Source organism: Sporobolomyces salmoneus (genome assembly GCF_050403485.1).
Source record: "Sporobolomyces salmoneus JCM6883 DNA, S_salmoneus_JCM6883_v1_ctg25, whole genome shotgun sequence".
NCBI lineage: Eukaryota > Fungi > Basidiomycota > Microbotryomycetes > Sporidiobolales > Sporidiobolaceae > Sporobolomyces > Sporobolomyces salmoneus.
The window spans coordinates 60349-72532 of NW_027481138.1; the positions used below are offsets into that span (position 1 = coordinate 60349).

General features: G+C 52.2%; 5 protein-coding genes across 5 annotated transcripts; 3 read left to right on the forward strand and 2 right to left on the reverse strand.

Annotated features, from left to right (window-relative positions):
* Positions 1-764: 764 nt before the first annotated feature.
* On the forward strand, positions 765-1868 carry JCM6883_002478 (ribonuclease III domain-containing protein; the record flags this gene model as incomplete). Its single annotated transcript, XM_076632314.1, has 3 exons — positions 765-1109; positions 1182-1491; positions 1564-1868. The coding sequence occupies 3 exons, from the start codon at positions 765-767 to the stop codon at positions 1866-1868; spliced, it is 960 nt and encodes a 319-aa protein (XP_076487654.1).
* Positions 1869-4986: 3118 nt separating this feature from the next.
* JCM6883_002479 (uncharacterized protein) lies at positions 4987-5603 on the forward strand (the record flags this gene model as incomplete). The annotated part of the gene is made up of 2 exons (XM_076632315.1): positions 4987-5104; positions 5503-5603. The coding sequence occupies 2 exons, from the start codon at positions 4987-4989 to the stop codon at positions 5601-5603; spliced, it is 219 nt and encodes a 72-aa protein (XP_076487655.1).
* A 555-nt stretch (positions 5604-6158) lies between these two features.
* Positions 6159-7190, forward strand: JCM6883_002480 (uncharacterized protein; the record flags this gene model as incomplete). Its single annotated transcript, XM_076632316.1, has 1 exon — positions 6159-7190. The coding sequence occupies one exon, from the start codon at positions 6159-6161 to the stop codon at positions 7188-7190; it is 1032 nt and encodes a 343-aa protein (XP_076487656.1).
* Positions 7191-8165: 975 nt separating this feature from the next.
* JCM6883_002481 (uncharacterized protein) lies at positions 8166-9179 on the reverse strand (the record flags this gene model as incomplete). The annotated part of the gene is made up of 1 exon (XM_076632317.1): positions 8166-9179. One exon carries the CDS (start codon positions 9177-9179, stop codon positions 8166-8168), a length of 1014 nt encoding a protein of 337 aa, XP_076487657.1.
* A 438-nt stretch (positions 9180-9617) lies between these two features.
* On the reverse strand, positions 9618-12118 carry TFB1 (TFIIH/NER complex subunit TFB1; the record flags this gene model as incomplete). The annotated part of the gene is made up of 9 exons (XM_076632318.1): positions 9618-9683; positions 9749-10014; positions 10118-10214; positions 10319-10576; positions 10649-10703; positions 10769-10878; positions 10945-11163; positions 11226-11890; positions 11962-12118. The coding sequence occupies 9 exons, from the start codon at positions 12116-12118 to the stop codon at positions 9618-9620; spliced, it is 1893 nt and encodes a 630-aa protein (XP_076487658.1).
* Positions 12119-12184: the final 66 nt, after the last annotated feature.

Sequence of the window (12184 nt, forward strand, 5' to 3'; positions counted from 1 at the left end):
AGGTCCAGCCAGAAAGAAGGAATGCGCACAACGCCGCGAGTTTGACGAGAAGATCCGGTCTCACAGTTTCACTCCGTCCGGCCGCCGACCTTGAGCGACTATTCTCCTTCGCAGCTTAACACACTATTCTACTAGCCAGGGCGTCGCCCGTTCTGTTCCCCGGCCTGAAAAGCCCGAAATTCGTCTCTGAGGTACAATCCTCCTTTGTCGGCATCGCTACTCAACGCAACGCCGACAAAGCTCGTGTAGAGAGAATAGAGTCAGTCCGTTGACATCCCGCATTGTGAGCGCACACTCTCTCCCTCCTCCCAAACGAGGAAAGCTGTATCCCATCTGGCTCTGGAGGGTGACTTTACGTTCTGGTTGCAGTCGGCAAAACATAGATTGTGTTGATATCATTTCACTGTGATTGGACGAGACGTGCATTCAGTCGAGGAGCGAGGAAGAGAGAGAGAAGAGAGAACTGACGGGAAAACCCGGCAAGCAAACCGGCGAGCACACATGGGAACAATTGAAGAGCGCTTGGATCGCGTACAAGTGCGCGTACGGGGTTCGAGTGGTTCGATCGGTCGACGAGGAGTGAGCGGAAAGGAACGTTCACGACGCCGGCGAACACGATCCTCTACATCTCTCTCTTCTTACTATACTCGCCTCGCCTCCTTTTGTGGAGTATCAACGTCGGAGGTGCCCTGTCTGGTACTATCTCTGTTCGGTCGCGGGCAGACGTCCCTTCTCTACGATTGTCACAAACCTCGAACCTCGACATGGCCTCTGCGCGATTCACAATTCTCCCCTCGACTCCGCCCAAGGAATTGCAGAAGTACCTGCCTCAGCTCTTACCCGGATGGAAACAGGCCGAGGTACCGATTGATATCGCCAAACTCCCACCTCTTCTCGAAATCAAAACCGACAAACTAGCGAAGCAAGCGTTATGGCATCGGAGCTGGGATGGGGAGTTATCGAGAAGCGAGGTATTGAGACGTGGGAAATACGAACGCGAGCTGGAGTCATACGAAGTCTTCGAAACGGTCGGAGACCTTTACCTGTCACACGTCGTTTCGTCAATTTTGCGCAAAAGGTACCCGGATTTGACCTCGTCTCCTCTCTCGGTGAGTACCTCCACAATACCCACTGCGATACGGACGAGCTTCTGATCACTAGACGAGATCGTCCTCGGACAGGAGCTCCGTCAAGAACTCGTTCAAAACACCACACTTTCGCACGTTGCGCTCGCTTATGGACTCCCGCGGCGTATGTACCGTGCTCCGGATCGTGAACACTTGGAACGACATCAAAGCGTGGCGGCAGATCTTTTCGAAGCTCACGTCGGAGCCTTGTACGAAGACGAGAAGATTCCGACCAGTCAAGTCGAAGAGTGGCTGTCCAAGGTCTTTTCAACGGCGGTATTGTACGATCTAGATGCTAGGGTGTTGCGACTCAAGGAGAAGAAGCTCGAAGCGGAGGTGAAGAGCAAAGAAGTACGGGGTCAAGGTGAGTTTCCAGCTTTCGGATTCTGCTACATCAGACACAGCTGATCAGACTTCAACGATCGCTTGTCGCCAGTTGTTGCGAAAGACCCTGTCACTGAATGGCGCTGTGCTCGCTGCGACTCGAAGCTCAACTCAGTCAAAGACAAACCGACTTTCGCCTTCGACCCCATCGATCACAGGAAGGGTTGGCACGCCAGAATGTATTACGAGGGCAAGTTCGTCGGCTGCGGACATGCGATGGTTAAGCAGAATTCCGAGAGCGCCGCTTTAGTCAGCTCGATTGGGAAGAACGCAAGGAGGAAGAGGAAGACGCAAGCTGGAGAACAAGGTGCTCGGGCGAAACGAGGACGATTCGGAAAGCTCCTCTCCGGTAACTAGACGTGTATCTCAACTACATCTACATAGTCATTCATTCATTCATTCATTCATCCATTCAACCATGCATCATTCGTTCGCTAATTTATTCGCATGCTCACTTATCGTACACTCATTATTTATCGAACCATTCTCATCGTCTGCCTTTGTTTTTGCATACACTTTCGCACCATAGACCATTTTGACATCGTTATTTGCTATTCATCTTTCAACCCGTTTCGAGAGCAGAGTGCGGAAAAGTAATCAGAGGCATTGAGCTTGGTTCAGGCCCCCGAGTTTTCGCCTGTTCCGAGGGCGGAACACAGAGCGCGGGACGATCTCGCATAAATTGCACCAGTCGTCGTCGTCGTCGTTTGCCACTTTGTTCACGCTGTTATCTATGCACGAGATCCGCGGACCCGTCGTCCGCTCCTCCCCGCAAGTCTCGTGCGTGCAGATGAACGGGTCTGTGTCAAGTGACGAGGGGGACGAAAGGTCAGGGGAAAGAACGTGCGTGGTTCAGGCCTCGTACCTCGCTGTTACCGAGAACAAGGGGTCCCAGAGACTCAGACTGGAGTCAACGAACGAGGAGTCTTTCCTTTCTTTCCTTCCTTCTCTTCACTTCCTCGACTTTCTCCCCAAGATGACACTAGCAGTCGCTAGTGTTGTCTCTTCATCCAACTTCGAGCACGCTAGCACACTTTCCGCCAGCAAAGATCGCTTCAGGTGAGCTGTTTGTCCTTATCGTCGCCGCTCCCGCCGCTGAAAAGCTGACAGAACCTGATCCCTGTCTATCCCGATCGATAGCGACCAGCGTCCTACTCGGAGCGGACTGCTGTCAAATCTCTGGCTTACGCCGGTACCTCGTGAGTGGACTTCATTGTGACACTCCGAGATCCGAGCTGATAAACGTCTGTTAACTAGTTACAGAGGTTCTGATGCGGGTCTCCCCTCGAAGCCGTGCTTACGGTAAGTAATCGAGGGTCAGTCTTGACCATTATTGTACTTGGGCTGACAGTGAGTTTAACCAGTGGTCTCCGCAGATTTCAACCTTTCTCTTTCTCTTTCTCGCCGTGGCCGTTCCTTCTCGTTCCTTTCTACGCAGTGTAAGCTCCAGGCCCTCCTCGAGTCGCTCGGGAGTTGGCTGACACTCTCGATGGATTCGCTGCAGCTTTCGATTGCGCGTAATCGTCTTTTCACTCACCGGTCATTACGCTCTTCCTTGATTTCATCGGTGGGCGCTCTCGTCTTGAACTCTCCTATGTCTATCGCTGACCAAAATTGATTCGTTCGTGACAGTCGAGGAGGTACGCTTTTGAGCTGTCTCGTTGATAGACTATCCCATTTGATACGCCTGAGGGGCTGGTACCCCGTTATTTGCGCTCGAAGCAATACCGAATCGAATCGCGTTTTTTCTTCCATTACTGCTCAGCTCTGTGACAATTTCCAATTCGTAAACGTGCCAATTTTTTTTTTTTTTCTAAAGTAAGGAAATTGCAAATCGCCATCACGGCATGAGGAGAGCCCCAGAGAGGTTATGGCATGTTGCACCAGTCTCTTATAGTCTACTCAGCCTACTGCTGGTCTGGGAACGACTTGTGCGGGCTTGATCGACAAGCGAAGATTTCTCACTCAACAAGTCATTTTACCCGACCCCTCTCGCTCTCAGGATACTCAAGAACACGCACAGATAGCTTGAAACTCACAGAACTACTATCCAGAGGCAATGCACCGCAAGAAGAGCTTGAAATGGGATAACGGGAAGTAGCTACCAAATCCGCATCTCTGCCCAAGCCGAACTACACTCGCAAGACATTCTTCCTTCGGCTAAGCCTACTCTCTTGTCGACCAGAGTAATCACTGTGCTGTCCCCACCCTCTTTCGTCGTGATACCGATGAGTTGTGAGTGAGTCCACCTCGGATGCCGAACTTCGTTCGAGCCTCTCTGAGCTTGTGGAACTGGTTGATCTCGAGTGCTGAGTACTTGGCCGTGCTGCTCATGTCGTCCACTGCTGATCAGAGTCGAAATTGGGCGAAGTAGGGTGAGTGACGAATCGAGCAGGTTGAGAGCCGGCTGTAGAGGAAGGGGGGAGAGCGTTGCTGCTCGGGAGATGGTCGTAAGAATGATGAATAGTGATCTACAAGCGAGAGTGCATAGCTGGAGGTGGATGCTGGTGAGGAGGAGACGTGAAGAGGGAATGAGGAAGATGAGACTCGTATCGGCTCGCACAGGTCATCGGTGTTGCTGAATCGAGAGGAATAAGGTGCTATAAGGTCGTTCATCGCTCGAAGGTCGCTCAATCGAGCTAGGGAGGCGTGAGGAGAGAGGACCAATTTGATTGCAAACCCAAAAAAAAAAACCCCATTGCAAAACTTTTCGCTCAAACGCGATACGATTTGACTTCTCGCTAATCACCTCGACTCGCCCGCTCGCTCTTGCATTACAGAGCTCGCTCAAGCTGCCCTTCAGGCACTCAAACTCAAGCGTACGTACTAGCTCTGCTGCTCTCAAGAGCATGTTTTGATTTTCATCTTTAATCTAGTCTACCGGCTCTGCGTCCCGCCCTGAGTCGACCGCACGGCTTTCAATACGACCTGATCGTTTATCTCGAATCTCTAGTACTCGAATAACGACCTACGACTGATCCCTCTGCTCAGATCAAGTTCCCCTCCCTTTCTCTCGACCCACCATCGCGACACTCGAGCTGCTGTGAACGAAACCTGTACTGTAGTCGCGTTGAGTGTGCTCGCCGGGTGGAAAGATGGGAACGACGGTCGGGGAGTGCACTTTCGCATCTTCAGCCTCTTCCTTCGACAACTCGCGCGCCCCTCATCAGGGTTTACCTCGCCGATGCTGCTGGAGGGTAATGGTATAATTCGGTCTCTTGTCTAGACGACGCTTGCGACTTCGCTGCTTCGAGTACAGCTCAAAAGATCAGAAACGTGCGTTTCTCTCTTCTGTGCGCGCTGGTCGACACGGTCCTTTTCTACGACCATTCATCCGATCTCGGTCCTCTTGGCACGTCGTCGCGTGGCTGCTCTCTGGCGCACGGTGCGTACGTACGGCTCGTGCAACGACGACGGGGTGAATGTATTCTGGGTTCCTCCTCCCTCGAGTCTCTTCTCTCCATCTTACGAATCGATGCCTCGCTCGAAAGGGAAACGTGGAGCAGAACTTACGGAAGAACAAGAAGCAGAATATCTTCAATTCCATCAAAACGTTCAAGCGATCGCGGATCGATGGGAAAAAGACGCCAACGGTACGTCAATGCAAGGTGGACTTTGGACAATCGAGGGTTGGAGGAAAGGATGGGACGTTGTGGACCGGGGTCTTTGGAAGCAGCAAATCGAGAGGTATCGACTGAACGCTCTCGAGTACGTATCGGTTGAAGGTAGACGATTCCCGACTGATATTTTCGATCCCGAATTCGTTGAGTACCCGTCTCGTTGACTCTGTCGTGAATAATATTGCTGACTCGAACGTTCACGTTGGGGGCAAGACGAAAAGCCGACGTTGCCCGGTCTCGTTGCCTCAGGTTTCAGGTTACATTCGAGCAAGCTCTGTAATACCTGGATCTCTACGGTGACTGTAAGTTGAAGGTTGTCCCCATCGACGTTTGTAACGGATTCAACACTGAGTTTCGCGTTTGCCTCGCAGCGGGAGCTCCTCAAGCGGCTCTATCAGAGGCAGCAGAATGCGCTTCCTACGCGACTCGACAGAAAGACCTTCGACCTGTTGGCGCAACAGGGTTGTGCTAAACTGGTACAAGCGAGAAAGAATGAAGTAGCTGTCGAATAATGGGTAGTCAGGATTCGAGAAGAGGTCGACTGCATCGTCGAACGTCCGACATTTGGGGCCATCAACCAGAGCCCGCCGTCCCGACAACAATATGAGATCATCGTGCGCCTTCTCGGTGCCTGTTACGAGATGGTAAATCTTTCGAATAGAAAAGGGGAGCGACGAATCAGTCCTAAAGTTTTGGTTTGGGGTTTTCTCGTGCGTTTTTCGCCAATCCTTTCTTCTCGTTGGGTTCCGGGCTGACGGTCGCTCTTCTCGTAGCCGGATACTCAGGAGTTCAGAACATTGTATAAAACATACTCGGACGCAATCCCCCAACAGCCAGTCATCAATCCCTCGCTCACCGCATCTCGCGTCGAACTCGGTCCATCCCGTGTTCCTCTCGTGAGTATGAGTAACCAATCTCACTTCCAGCAATGACCTCAACTGACCGTGTGCTTGAATGCGTCTTAATGACGCCGACGTCCTGTTCCCAGTCGCAAGCAACTTCTCCTCATACTTCTCGCTATTCTCACATGCCTCCGCCTCCATTACCTCTCAACATCGACACGTCTCGCTCGTTCGCTCCCTTTCGCAGCGACTCCCCTACATCCACCTACGCCTTATCACCTTCACTCTCCTCTGATTTCGGGTTTAACGGCGGTCTCGGCGATTCCGTTCCGTTCTCGCCGTTGTCACACGAAGAAAGGGATCCCCGTCGATACTCGAACTCGACAAGCGCCTCTAACGACTCGTTCATGCAACCTCTCGAGAGAGCTAGAACTTTCCCGAATCATCTTCCCGGCCCGCTCAATCATGGAAGAGTCTCGTCCTCCTCTCGTCGCAACCCCTACCCAGAACGACATACTCTAGTATCGGCTCAAGTTCGCTCTCGACGTCGTCAAAACAGCGTCTCGTCCCTCTCGTCGCAATCGTCCGACTACTATCAACAACTCGGAAACTCGTGGCCTTCAATCGAACAAGCTTCTTCTACCGCTTTCTCTCATACGCCCTTTCCTTCGATCTACAATCCGACCCACACCAACGTCACGTCTCAGCCATCGCAGCTAGATCGTCGAGGAAGAACCGACTCTTACAGCTCCGTCTACGACTCGCCTCCGGCGACAGAGCGACCTGATTCACCACGTCACATCGTTCACGCACCGACTCCCCCCCCTGTACCACACAATCCTTTCGTCGTTCATTCTCGTCAAACATCTCATTCTCCTTCTTCCCCCTCGCCAGTTCTGGTCCATCACTCCCCCTCACCTCCACGACACGGACACGAAGGCCCAATCGATGAACAGCTCTACTCGAAAATTCTCAGGTCATACAGTCACAGCTCCTATGGACACGGAGCGGTCGAAGAAGTGAACGGAAAACTGGAGAGATTGATTCGCGAAATCGGACAGGAACGAGATGACGCAAGACGAACCGACATGGCGAGAGTCGTTCAGGTGTATTTGGACAGGTTGAGTAGCGTGAAGAATCTCACGGAGCTTCCGGAACCTCGACTCATCGTGAGTATCTTCGATCGTGCTTTCTTGCTTTTTTCTCGTCGACGCTGACTCGGGTGGATTCCTCCTTCCTCACTTGACAGCCGAACAACATTTCAAATGTTCGAACCTGTAACTCCATGCACACTCTTTCTATGAGAACAGGCAGGGAGACTCGTCTTTTCTTCTAGAAGACTCGAAACCCAACTTCCTCTCGCTTTCGAAACGAACCCATGTCCTTTGCCCCTTCTTTCATCGCTTTCTTGACGATCGTCTTTTGCTCCTATTCTTGTCGCTGATCTGCTTTACTTTGGTTGCTCCCTTCTTTCCCCGATCTCAACGAGTCTGCTTTTGTCTTCGCTCGCCGTCGTGCACCGATCAGAGAGAGGAGCAACGCCAGTTTTGGGCTGATTTCAAGCGACAAGAGGGGCGAAGGGTAGTAATCCCCTTCCGGTACACCGTGCGAGAAGATCTCGAGAACGCGCCGTGCTTTTCGCCTCGACTTCGCGAATGCACATGTCTCGCTCTCTCAATCGGGCCGATACTCTCTGATGCGACGTGTTTCTCTTCACATGAGAAAGAATTCCATCAATACAACAACAGAACACACCAGTTCAACAAAGAGATCCGATCAAGTCCAAATACAGCGTTACGAAGGAGGAACAGACTCTTGAGAAAGAGACGACGGGGAAAGAGGTGGCAAGAGTCCGATATGATCATACGAAGACGTCGAGGGAGAAGGAAGCTCGTGTGAGAGCTCGTTAGGCGGTAAAGGTGAAAGGAGGTCTCGATCGGTAGTATTCGAGGGAATCGCTCGTAGTTGTCCATTTACATCTTGATAGTACTCGTCCGAAGGTGCACCCTCGAGCGATTGGAAGAAAGGCTCGTGATGATCGTGAAGAGGAGATAGATGAGGCTGTTTTCGTGGACGTCGAGAGGTCGAGGAAGAAGAAACGGTCGAAGTGGAGGGTTGCGAACGATGACCACGAGGTCGTTTCGGACTGTCGTGAGGGCGAGGAGAGACAGGGAGAGGGACGTGACGAGGATCTACTGATGAGATTGGGATCGGGAGGAAGATTCGTTTGATCGACCGCCGTCAGACGACGAGGTCTTCTTGCTTTTGCTGCGACTCCTCCTGACGGGTACATCGACGTACTGACCGTCCTCCACCAGAACTGGGAGGGCCGTGTAGTCTCGCGACCTCGAGCTAGTCGAAGACGTAGAAGTTTTCGAGCTTTTGCTACTTTTCTTCGATTTCGACCTCCGTGACGAAGTCGACTGCGACTCAACTTGCAGGAACGCCGTCCCCGTAGCGTTCGATTCATTGAGTTCGTGAGGTTCACCCGCTGCGACTCCTTGTTCGAATTCTTCGATCGAGATTCCGAGTTCGCGCGCTCTTCTTCGGGCCCTCCTCCGTGCTCGACGTGCTTCCCGATCTTCCTCGTACTCTTGCTCGTTGCTGTAAGCTGTCGTGCCGTCCGACCGCGACGAGGACGTTTGCGAACGACTCCTTGTCGTTTCGAGCTCGAGCTGATTTTCCTCCAGCGGCGTCGCATCTTCCTCCTCCTCCTGTAATGCGAACGCTTCCGTCCCTCTCCCTTCGACACCGTTATCTCCTCCCGCGAGTGCTAGCTCGTCCTCCTCGTCGTTTTCCAACCGAATCTTCCCACTCCGATTCCACCAACTCTTGAGCAACATCCATCTCGTCAGTCCTGACCCTTCTTGCGCTCCTCCACCACTGATATCTCCTCCTCTCGCTCGCAATCTCCTTCCACCTCTCGTTGGCTCTGCGCCGATTCCCGAATGTAAACTCCAACTATCCTCGTCCCCTTCCTCTGCTCTTCTTGATCTTGTCCTCGTTACGCGTTCTACTCCTTCGTGGTCGTCTGAGACGAACGGGTTCAGTCGGCCGGAGGAAGGAGACGCTGAAGGTTGTTGTTGTTGATTGACCGGGAAATCTTCCTCCTCCTCTGATAGTTGAATCCGGTTCCGACGGTGTAGGCAGCAACAGAAGGGAGAGAGGATCGCTTTCAGTTGGTCGGAACGCGAGAAATCCTCCATCGCGACGAGTCGGAAAGTGGGAGAGGGAGAGTTCGGGAGCGAAAAGTTGCCGAGCGAGAGAAGGGGATAGGAGTGCAGAGGGGAACGCGTATGAGGAGGTTGAGGTGTAAGGTAAGCGGATACTGGAGGCGCGAAGATGCCGGATTGGAGTGACAGCGATGCGGAAGGAGAAGAGGTCGAAAGTTTCGCAACTTCGCGTTGAAAGCATTTCAAGACTCTCTTTCGCGGACTCAACGGAACAAGCAAGGACGATAGCATGACGAGAGAGACATATTCATGACGACCACAGCGAAAGAGCCGCCCTCAGCTCATGTCCTCGAGAATTTCCTCGCGAGAAAGCAAAACTTTCGCACGTTCGGTCGTCGCAAAGCTTTTTCGCACAGTATTATGACAACAATCGACTCGCCCTTGTACTACACTACTCGTCCCGATGGGACCTCAGCCCAGTTTCGTCTTGTACATCTGAACCGCCGCATCAATCGCATCCTCTATCGGTTGTAGCGCCTGATCAATCTCACGCCTCATCAGTACGCTCTCCCCTCTCAGATCACTCAGAGACAAGTACTCACCGCTTCCACCCTCTTCTTCAATTCCCCCTCAGGTCCGCCTCCCTCCTTCTCGGCCTCTTCGATCGCTTTCCCGATCCTCTCTCGACTCTTCTCCAAATAACCCTTGAACTTCTCCGCTCGCGCGTTCCGTTCCTTCACTGGAGCTAAGGCGAACGCGGAGGTATCGTTAGGACGAGGAGGTAGGATCGAGGACCAGAAATGACGGAGGAATTCGAGGGTTGTTGTAGAGATGGATTCGACCGTGAGGAGATGTGCGCGGGGGAGACCTGCGACGACGCGCATGTACGAGAGTGGAGACATAAAGGTCAGTCGGATTTGTCCGCAACGTACGGGGAGAGACAGAGAGGAGAGGGAGAAGGGAGAACGCACTAGAGTTTCCGGGTTTACGAGTTCGTTCGGTTTGAGATGAGATGTTTTCATTCATGTCTCGCATTCCTTCTCGGATCGCTTTCGAATCGACTTTGAACTGGTCGACGGATCGGACAGTATCAGCTCTGACCATGCTGATCGATTCCGTTCCATCGCTCTCATCGCCATCCCGATTCAAAGAGGACGCTCGAAGAGACTCACATTGTCCAATCTCCCATCCCAATCCAACACAATCTCGTCCCTCATCCTTCTCTCCCTCTCCTTCTTCTCAAACATCCCTTTCAACCCGTCCCCTCCCTCCTCTTGATCTTCCTCTTCCTCAATAGCGGCAGCCGTGAGAGTCCTCGTCGAGTTCGAATTGAGGGAGGATGATGTCGAAGGGAGGTTGAGACTGATTCGATCGGGTTGACGCGGAGTTGAAAGATCCGAGAGTTCGATTTCCGAATAATAGCGACGATCCTGTTGAGCCCATGTTTCTACTCAGCTCACGCTATTCCTGGTATAGAGTGAGAGAGGAGAAGAGGGACTAACACCGGCGTTACCCGGGTCGACGTAGGTTCGTTTCGGTTCGTCCGGATTCGAACCTCTGTGCATTCTCGACCTTTTCCCACTTAGCCAGCAATCGAGAGACTGAGAGGGAGGAGAGCGTACAGTGCTTGTGAGAGTAGACGTTCACTGTGTTCGTTGAATCGTCGCATCAGAGGTAAACTAGCTCTTTGACCTCCAGCTTTCATCGTGTAATCTTTCGGCAAGTTCGTGATCTGCCCCCATTCTCAACTCTTCGTTAGTCTCAATTCGACATCAATAGTCTAGAGAGGACAACGCACCTCATGTTGATCCTCCTCCGTCGCGGCCAAATCCAACAGCCTGTAAATCTGATCATGATCCGTTTCGTGTTGTGGCGTGATCCCATCGTCCTCTTGTCCGAGATACTTGTCGAATATGGGATCGTCTCGAATAGAATCTACTGCAGCTCGATTCGTCGTTCGGTTCCGGTTGAAGAGTTTCGATTGAAAGTACCGAGTCCAGAATTGAGCTTCATCCAACTGTCGTCGGCGCCTGGATTAAGTCTCTACTTGCACGCGACTTAGACAGGGATCGAACGTACCGGAGTAGGGACATTATCGTTATAAGCCTGCAACACTACCGGGAACTCCTCGAAAATTTCCCTAATCAACCCAGGAGTAACTTTAACCGTCACTTGTCCATTCTGACCCGTCACCGTTTTCGGATCTACCATTTGACCCGATTTCCCTCGCATGAGGGATTCTTCCGCCGCGACGGAATCGAGCAGATGTTGACGTCCTTCCCAGAATTCAGATTCCGTCATTTGACCCGAAAGGACCAACGAACGATGTAGAGAGAGAAGACCGGGATTCGTTTGAAGTACTTGTTTACGGAGTCGATAGACACCTCCTTGGGATCGAGACGTCGAATTCGAGGTCGTTCCCGTCGGAGCTGGTGAACCCGAAGATGCTCCATTCTCATTTTCTACAGCTTTCGCCTTCCCTTTTCCCTTATCCGCACCACTGGCTCCTCCTCCGACCCCTCGGGTCGTCGCTGGAGTCGTAGAGGAGGTGGCAGCCTCTGCTTCCCTCTCCCGATTCCTCGCGATCATTCCACTCAATTCCGCCTTGAACCTCTCCCTATCGCTCAACGCCGTCGCTGCTGAAGTAAACGTGAAATTGTAGGAATCTTCTCCAGAGGATTGAGACGAAGTGAAGGCGATTTTGAGCATCACTCGAGGTCCTCCTTCTTTCGATGCGAATAAAGCTAGCATTTCAACATCGCGTCAGCCTGGACTGAACAGTGGGAAGCTTGTAAGTAGATAGGGATATACGCACCGGTCATTTGAGGGGAGGAGATGGAGAGTTCGGGAGAATTAGATGAAGATGAAGGAGACCAGGTTAACGCCGATTGAGTGAGTTGTAACAAGCCCGAAAGCTTCTTGTACGATGTTTGAGCGGTGCATATTGTTCCTGCTGCGGCGGAGGTCGACATAGCTCGTTGTAGGGGAAAGTGAGAGAAGAATGAATCATTCAAGTTTCTCGAAGATCGCGGTTCGCT